Source organism: Myotis lucifugus, unplaced genomic scaffold, assembly GCF_000147115.1.
Source record: "Myotis lucifugus unplaced genomic scaffold, Myoluc2.0 scaffold_0, whole genome shotgun sequence".
NCBI lineage: Eukaryota > Metazoa > Chordata > Mammalia > Chiroptera > Vespertilionidae > Myotis > Myotis lucifugus.
The window spans coordinates 41,857,513-41,866,852 of record NW_005871048.1 but is presented as its reverse complement, the minus strand read 5'-3'; the positions used below and the strand labels follow the sequence as shown (position 1 = coordinate 41,866,852).

At 36.4% G+C, this 9,340-nt stretch overlaps 1 protein-coding gene across 1 annotated transcript; it reads left to right on the top strand.

Moving 5' to 3' along the window:
• Positions 1-113: 113 nt before the first annotated feature.
• MRPS36 (mitochondrial ribosomal protein S36) lies at positions 114-9,040 on the top strand. The gene is made up of 6 exons (XM_014453814.1): positions 114-120; positions 1,219-1,336; positions 4,824-4,911; positions 5,709-5,772; positions 7,365-7,552; positions 8,066-9,040. The coding sequence occupies exons 1-6, from the start codon at positions 114-116 to the stop codon at positions 8,081-8,083; spliced, it is 483 nt and encodes a 160-aa protein (XP_014309300.1). The 3' UTR covers positions 8,084-9,040.
• Positions 9,041-9,340: the final 300 nt, after the last annotated feature.

Sequence of the window (9,340 nt, the reverse complement as noted above, 5' to 3'; positions counted from 1 at the left end):
TTTTTATGGCTGCCAGTTGTATTTTATTCAAATAATTCTTATTTTAGATTTATCTCACTACAAACTTTTTTTTATTGTGATAAAATTGATACATAATATTGTATAAGTTTAAGATGTACAGTATGTTGAATTGACCATGGCTCTAGCTAACATCTCCATCGTGTCACATAATTATTTTTTTCTGGTGAAAACATTTAGGATCTAGTATCTTAGCAACCTTGAAGTATATAATACAGTAGTGTTAACTATAATCACAATGCTATGCATTATATATCCAAAACTTACTCAAATTCTACCTATAAATTTGTACCCTTTGACCAACATCTCAATTCCCCACCCCATCTACATCTTTAAAGAGACTTAAATGCACCTCAGCCTTGAAGAAAAACATATTTAGAAGAATTGTGACTTTTTTCTTTTGTATTTATCATGCATAACTTTTATAGATTAAAAACAAATTTTGCTTTTCAATTAAAAAACAAAACTGCCACTTTTTATTCATCCCATTCCATCTTTTGTAAATTCTAATTTGAGCTCTTTATTAATTTGGAGCTGTTGATCATTTTTATAGACAATGTAGTGTTTTCAGCATTCTTTAAAAGACTAAACAACTTGAGAAGATGAGCTGCAGGTGTAATAGCATTTGAAATCTGTTCTTCAGATCAGTAAAAATGCAGAGATTTGCCTACATTTGTATACTAAACACTTCTTTGGAATATTTATAGTGTTACTTCATTTCTTTTGATAAATCATTTATTTGTAATTTTGTTCTTTTTGCCACAGCATATTCTTGGAAATTGTCAACATAAATTGTAAAACTATTTTTCTTCTAGAAAAACATTCTGGCCCAGCTGGTGTTGCTCAGTAGTTGAGCATGGCCCTATGAGTCAAGGCAGATGCCTGGGTTTCCACTGGATCCCTAGTAGGGGACGTGCAGGAGGCAGCTGATCAGTGATTCTCATCATTGATGTTTCTGTCTCCCTCTCTGAAATCAATAAACAAATTTTTTAAAAAACAAAAAACGACTCTGTCCCTATCCGGTTTGGCTCCGTGGATAAAGCGAAGGACTGCGGACTGCATGGTCCCAGGTTTGATTTTGGTTATAGGCCGGATGGGAGGGAATTTAAAAAAAAATAAAGATTAACTGTAATACATGTTTTAGTGTTGGTTTCCCAAAGCTTTTTTTTCCTCTTGAGTTTGACCCGGTGTCCCTTCAAGGTCTTGGGACTGGGCCAGAGCTGGCGGCGCCCTTGACCTGGACGGGGTCTCCCCCACCGACTCGAATGTCTGGTTATCGGCCGGATGGAGGGGATGAAGAAAAGAAAAACGATGAACCGTAATACGTGTTTTAGTGTTGGGTTCCCAAGCTGCTTTTTCCTCTTGAAGTTAGATGGCAGCTGGAGGAACCACACGTTAACCCACACGTTGGTTACTAACGCCCGGTAGCTTTTCTTCCAGCTGTGGTCTCAGCTTAAATAGGAGGGGTGACATTGGCCATTAAGGAACATAACCTTCACTGGTGGTTGGTGTACATCATCTTTTTCAGCTCTGAAAGTGTATTATTGTATTAACTTTGATATAAGAAGTGCTTTTCTCTTTGCATAAGTGTATTTCTTAAAATTGTGTCAGTCTGCCCTAGCTGGTGTGACTTAGTTGCACCGAAAGGATGTGGGTTGGATTGTTCCATTCCTGGTCAGACTGGGTTGCTGGTTTGATGCCCAGTGGGGAACCCTCGGGAGGTGTAACCCATCTCAATGTTTCTCTCACATCTATGTTTCTCTCTCTCTCTCTCTCTCTCTCTCTCTCCCCTCCAGTCCCCCTCTCTCTAAAATCAATAAGCATGTCCTCAGGTGAAGATTTTTTAAAAAAGTGTCAGTCTGAAAGATAATCCCAGGTCCCAGTCTTTTAGTCCCATTGCAACGAATGAGCCTTGGGGCAAGCTGGCACGGCCATGGCATACTCAGCCCCAGGGCGCCTTATGTGCCATGCCAGCTCAGCCAGGTTCAGTGACCCTGAGAGGGGGCAGTGAAGGATGGAGAAAAGACAGACAAGAGAATAAAAGCTGGGTCTGGGTGGGACGCTGCTCCCGGATGGAGAGACAGCGCCACGGACTACAAGCTGTGTCTTTATTTTATAGCCAGATTCCACGAGGCAATGTAAGGGCGTGGTCAAGATGTTCACAACATTCTCATGGGTTTCGATCCTACTCAACTACATGCACCTGAACTCTATCAAGCCCACATCACTCAGGCATGTGGGGCCATGTGTTCGGACCATAGGTTCAAGCTTACAACTATAGCTGTTGGCTATAACTGTGCTGGGAGGGCTCTGCCCTCCACGCTGGGACTTGCACGTGGCAATGAGAGGACTGTGCCCTCTCATTAGTACGAGGCTTGAACCTGTCCAAACACTGTAGCCACTCTCCACAGAGCCTCATTTACTCATTTATTGGGTAGTTATTGAGCATTAACTAATTAAAGATTCTGTTGGGATATGGCAAACATCTGTCAAAGAACTGGTATCATAATATATATATATCCCAATTTTAAAATGGGGTAAAAAAATGATTCTGCACAAAAGAAGTTATCCAAATGTGCAATAAGCCTATGAAAAGATGCTCAATATCATTACTTTCCAGGAAAATACAAATGAAAACCAGGAAGTACTACTACACCCATCTAATGATTAAAATAGAAAAGACTGACAATACCAAGTGAAGTACCAAAACCCTCATACATTGCTGTTAGGAATATAAAATGGTACAGCCACTTTGGGAAACTTGTCAATCTCTAATAGTTAAACACACCTACCCTTTGACCCAGCAATTCTATTCCTAGGTTTATACCCAAGAGAAATGATTGCATATACCCAAAAAGTGACTCATATAAAAATGTCCAGCCCTAACCGGTTTGGCTCAGTGGATAGAGCGTCAGCCTGTGGACTGAAAGGTCCCAGATTTGATTCGGGTCAAGGGCATGTACCTTGGTTGAGGGCACATCCCCAGTAGGGAGTGTGCAGGAGGCAGCTGGTCGATGTTTCTCTCTCATCAATGTTTCTAACTCTCTATCCCTCTCCCTTCCTCTCTGTAAAAAAGTCAATAAAATATATTTAAAAAAATAAAAATGTCCATAGCTACGTTATCCATAACAACCCCCAAACCAGAAACAATCAAACGTCCATTAGCAGGATAAACAAATTGTGGTAGATGTGTTAAAATGGAACAATATACAGTAATAGTAAAGAACTAACTACTGATACATGAAAAAAAGATACTTTGAGGTATACAATAAGGAATGGTTTGTCTCCTAACAGAGTTGCAAAGACTTTGACTCAGATATTCATAATACAAAGCAGTACATGCTAGTATGTATTCGCAGTCCGGGGCCCCCTCCCGGGGGGTGTCCACCTGCCAGCTTAGGCCCACTCCCCTTCTGGCATCTCCTGCATTGAGCATCTGCCCCCTGGTGGTCAGTGCATGTCATAGCGACCAGTTCTGTTCGGTTGATTTGCATATTAGGGTTTTATTATATAGGATGCATTCCTATAGCAATGAATGAACATCTGCTTCCCTACAGCCTTCCGAACAGTCTTGTGTTATCCAACTTGTACATTAAAATCTAATTGATGGCTCTAACTAGTTTGGCTCAATGGATAGAGTGTCCGCCTGCAGAAAGGGCATGTACCTTGGTTGCAGGCTCCTCCCAGTTGATGTGTTTCACATCAATGTTTCTTCTGACTTTCCCTCTCTCTTCCGCTCTCCCTAAAAATCAATGGAAAAATATCCTCGGGTGAGGATTAACAAAAAACAAAAAATCTAATTGATGAAAAATATTACCATGTACTTTTAACTGTATCTTATTATACATGAGGCTAACCATCTTTTCATATGGTTAAGAGCTATTTTCATTTCTTTACTTGTGAAGACTTCTTACCCATTTTGCTATGCTTATAAGTTCTGTATATAATATGGCTATTAACCTTTGGTCTGTTATGAAATTTTTTAACTAGTTGGTATTTTTAAATTTGGATTTTTTTTCTTGATGTGTTAAAGATCTTTATTTTCTTTTTAGTGCAGTCCAAATTATCAAATTTTTTCCCCTCGTAGGGGGAAGGGTGATAACATAAGAATGACTATTACTGTTGAAGTTGTGTAATGTGTTTATCAGGGCTTATTACCCTACTCTCTCTACTTTTATGTATTTTTAGTTATTTTTTTAAATATGTTTTTATTGATTTCATAGAGAGGAAGGGAGCGGGAGACAGAGATAGAAACATCAATGGTGAGAATCACCAATTGACTGCCTCCTGCACAGCCCCCACTAGGGATCGAGCCCACAACCCAGGCATGTGCCCTGACCAGGACTTGAACCGTGGCCTCCTGGTTCATAGGTCAATGCTCAATCACTGAGCTACATCAGGCTGGCTATGTATTTTTTTAAAAAGGGGGATTCCAAATAGTGTGGGGATTTAGCCTATAAGGGCATATTGCGTTATAGTTTTAAGTATTCAAAAGCAATGTTGAAATGAATTCTTTCTCTCTGATGTACCTCAGAGGTGGGTAAAAGTAGGTTGACAGTTGTGAGTATGGAAAATACAACTTATTCTTGTATTTATTTATCAGGTATTTGTATTACAACTGTAAACCTACTTTTGCCCACCCCTGTATTGTTAAGTGTGTGTCTATATACTTACATGCCTATATTCTTAGGCCTACCATACAAATAGACTGTTCACTCACTTGGCATATGTTTCTTGAGCACTTATTATGTTATGTATCAGGCACCGCTGCAGAAGTGCTTAATTCTCTGACTCTGCCTTTACAGGAGCTTAGCTCTCCTGTACATCAGTGGCTCATTTATCTGTCTGCTGCACAGTATTCTTAAGATGTTCAGGATACCATGGAAACACAAAGTAGAAATATCAGATTTTGGAATCAGGGGAAGTTTCTTAGAGCAGTGACATTTGAGCTGTTTTAAAAGATAAGCAGTCAGATGAAAGGGGAGGCATGGAAATGGGTGGGATTGGGCAGAGACTGAATGGGGGTGGAAATGGCATGATGAATTAGGGCAATGAAAAGTATGTATTTCTATAGGTACATATAGGAAAAAGATTAAAAGGATTATCAAATGTTTAAACCTGTTTTATGTGGCTTTTGGGATTATAGTTTTCCTCTTAGTGCTTTTCTGCATTTTTTCCAATTTTTTTACACAGAACACGTTACTTTTTTACTCAGAAAAAGTATCTTTTTAATTACCTAATTTTCAATATGCTTTTTGTCCTATTCTAAACTGCTAGATAGTAACAGAGTAGGGGAACAACACTCAATACAAGTCAGGAAACTTCCAATTCTTACCAATCAACAGGGTGATATATAAGTCACACAACATAAAATCAATGTCATCTTTTTCATAGGGTTGTCTTTGAGGTCAGTTGGGAGCACAGTAAAATGTCTTGTGATGTATAAAGTACAAAGTTATTATGAATAGCAGATAAGATAAACAAGTTAATAATTCATAGACCAGCTTTCCTGGTTGGGGAAGAGTAAAATAGTAAAATTTAAAATTGCTAAAAAAATAAAAATTGCTGTCAAATGCTAAGGTATTTTATTTTAATGAAGGTATCTATGTGGTTCAGTAGATTTTCTTGTATATATAGTTAATGAGTTTATTTTAGTGTTTCATCTTTTTTATGCATTTTTTTTCCTTTAGGTAGTCAAGCCACATACTCCATTAATAAGGTTCCCTAACAGAAGAGACCATCCTAAACTAGATGGTAAGTTGTACTTTAGATTTTTAAAATTTTCATTTATTGACTTCAAAGGGCGGATGGGGGAGGGGGAGAGAGGAGGAGGAAAAAAAACATTGATTCTGTTTTTCCACTTATTTATGTATTCATTGGTTGATTCTTGTATGGGCCCTGACTGGGATCGAACTTTAGCGCTCTAACCCACTGAGCTACCTGACCAAGGCATTTTTTTTTCCAAAGGTGTACATGTATATTTATACATGAATATCCTATTATAGGCAATATTTTTCATTTTAAAATTAGGTAGATTCGGTAGCTTAGATGAAAATGGTACATAACCCCCTAGCTGGTTTTGCTCAGTGGCTATAGCATCAGCCTGCAGACTGAAGGGTCCCAGGTTTGATTCTGGTTAAGGGCACATGCCCAGGTTGTGGGCTCCCCAGTAGGGGGCATGCAGGAGACAGCTAATCAATGATTCTCTCTCATCATTGATATTTCTCTCTCTCTCTCCCTCTCCCTTCCTCTCTGAAATCAGTAAAAATATATTAAAAAAAAAAAGTGGTATGTACCTTAGGTTGCATGCAAGTAGAAATTAACTTTTTCCATTTAAAAAGGTAATGACTCAATAGAAGTCTCTGAATTTTTAATGATATTGAGTTTATACAGGGAAATTTTTGTTCTACCTTTTTTTCCTTCTATCCTTTAGAACAGGGGTCCTCAAACTACGGCCCGCGGGTCACATGCAAATACAAATATTGTATTTGTTCCCGTTTTGTTTTTTTACTTCAAAATAAGATATGTGCAGTGTGCATAGGAATTTGTTCATAGTTTTTTTTAAAACTATAGTCCGGCCCTCCAACGGTCTGAGGGACAGTGAACTGGCCCCCTGATTAAAAAGTTTGAGGACCCCTGCTTTAGAATAATCTCCCACACTTACATTTGCATATATTGTGAGGAATAATAACCATTTTCATATTTCTCTCCCAGCTAACCTTTTCTTTCATTGACTCATTTATCCATTCAATCAGTAAATGTTTCTTTGATTGTTATAATAAACCTTAGTAATCATAAAATAACTAAAGATTCTGAACAAGTCCTGTTTTTTTCTGACCCCTCCTTTTTACCAGATCCTCTGTCTCTGTCTTTATTATAAACTATTTGATCCTTAATTCAGGGAGAATTTTAACAAATTTTACACAGATGTTTTTAACTTATTGTAACTCTTGAATTAAGATATAGGTGATGAAAAGTATTGAGAAAACTAATCTCATCTATAGTTACCAAAATTCTTATTCCCCATTGTAAGATATTACCTGTAAATTCCACCATATGACAAAACTTAAGTAATGTAGGTTATCTATATGGGTTGAATTCCACTACCTAGAAATTTCATTATTTTATAAATTTGTTCAATTTAGTAACTCACTCGTTTAATATTACCTCCTTTTTTTAAGAACTTTATGAACTTATATATAGCTACCCAACTAAGTTACTCTCTAATACCTCTCAGAATTATAATACTTATTTCAAGAATGACTAGATTATTCAATAATGGAGAACACAACATAGTATTTTAAGACACCTGAACAATTTCTCTAATTACATTTTTTAAATTTCAGTATCAGAAGCTGTGAGATCAACAGGAGTACCATCTCACTCTTCTTCAATTTCACAGCACTCTAAGGGAAGTAAATCGTCAGATTGGCTGATGCATCAGGGTCCACCAGACACTGCAGAAATAATAAAAACATTACCTCAGAAATACAGAAGGAAACCTGTGACTCAAGAAGAAGTCGAATATATCCAAGTATGTTGTTGGTGTTTATCACAATATTATGCAAAACACCTTAACGTTTTTGGCTTTTGGAATTTCGTATGCTGATTTACATGCCTTTCCCATTGTCTTGTCATGGTATGTCCATAATTAAGATACGGATGGTCTGATAGGCCAGGACTATGAGAAATAAACCATGTCCAAGCCCTCAGTTTACATGCATGAAGAAATATATGTGTAGAAGTATGATGTGTAGAAGCAATCAGCATAAGCACATTAGAAAAAAGCTCATTAGGGTTCTCAATTTTTCAGATTGTAAAGAGCTCTGAGACCATGAAATTTGAGGACCACTGATCTGGATCAACCTGAATCCCAGATCTGAAATTATAACATTTCTATGAGTGCCATAAAGCAATGAGAAAACCTGCAATTGTTTTAAAAAACTAAAGATCATTTACTTAAAATAGTGTAAATTTGTATAGTGGCCATGAAAACATTTTTTCTGTAAATCTGACACCTAATCTTGTTTTATTTTTTCTTTTTCAGCGTGGAGGTCCTGAATAATCATTGACACCGTGGCTGCTGTTTGTTATCAAACAAAAGAATAATCTTTACAATAAAGGACTTCCAAAATGACTAATGAGAAATTATACATTAAACAACTTTAACAAATATTCTGTAAAAAAAAAAAAAAAAGAAAGAAAGAAATATAGAAAACTTAGATAGACACTTGTATTTCTTAATTTATGTATCTTGGCAGCTTTTCCACAAGCTTACCTAATTGTTTATTTACTTTATACTTATTAAAGTACACATTTAAAAATGTTAGTCTATTAATTTACTCTTGATTATTATCAAGTATTACCAGTGTTTAACTATTAAAAGCACACAGTGTCTAATAAACCATCATAGATTTCCCATAATTTCACTTTCCTTTTGGTTTCTGTTTAGACATTAGTTTCTCAGGCAGAATTGCTTTTTGGAAGTGATTTTCCTGAAATTGGATGAGGATATGTGAAATAATGACTCCATTATTTGTTAATTCTCTTAGCATTTTTTTCATTCACAAAGTTACTGGAGTATAACTGGCTTAGTAAGCACATCCTACACTAAATAAAAATAGAGCCAAGGTATATCCAGTGAGCTTTGGGTATTAAGACTAGGGAGTTAACACAAAAGATTAATAGTAAGCTATTTTCAGAAAGAAAAAAAAAGCCAGTATAAAATCAGATAAAAATATAGCAGAGGTATAATGTTTGAGTAGAAATTGCTATTTCTTATGTTTTATGGGGTGTTAAGAAAATCTTGTTCTTTGGTTTACTGTTTGGATTGTGATAATGTATGCAATTGTGCTAATCATTAACTTTCTCAAACTTAATGTCTGAAAGTTTCATTAAGTCAACGTAAATATTTACTTTGTTAAGCAATTTATGAGACTTAAAGGGTCTTCCTGTGCCAAGGGTATATTATTGTGAAAGTAAAGCCTCACAAAGCTATATAAATTCTCTTCCATACCATTAATGATTTCTAGAATATGCTTTAAAGAAGTCATCTCTCATAGTAAAGGTAGCTTGTAAGCAATAGATGAGTAGAATTGTTGAGTATTGCCCAGTTGCCTATGGGTTAATCTGCTTTTGTTGTTGTTGTTTTCACTATTCTAGAGTTGATCTGCTTCTCTTGCAAATTCTGTGTTGTGGTAAAAATGTTGCCCAACTCAAATTTGAGGCAAGGGTTTGGTGCTAACAATACACTGCTTTGGTGACTCAAAAAATACAAAATTCATGGTTTTTTGGTGTGTTATTTACATTTATTTGGAAGATT

Bases quoted from the DNA above. Each gene is read 5' to 3' on its own strand.
- MRPS36 (XM_014453814.1), top strand. The intron at 1,337-4,823 runs GTAATACGTGTT...CTGCCTTTACAG, and splicing joins GAAAAGAAAAACGATGAACC to GAGCTTAGCTCTCCTGTACA. The intron at 5,773-7,364 runs GTAAGTTGTACT...TTTAAATTTCAG, and splicing joins AGACCATCCTAAACTAGATG to TATCAGAAGCTGTGAGATCA.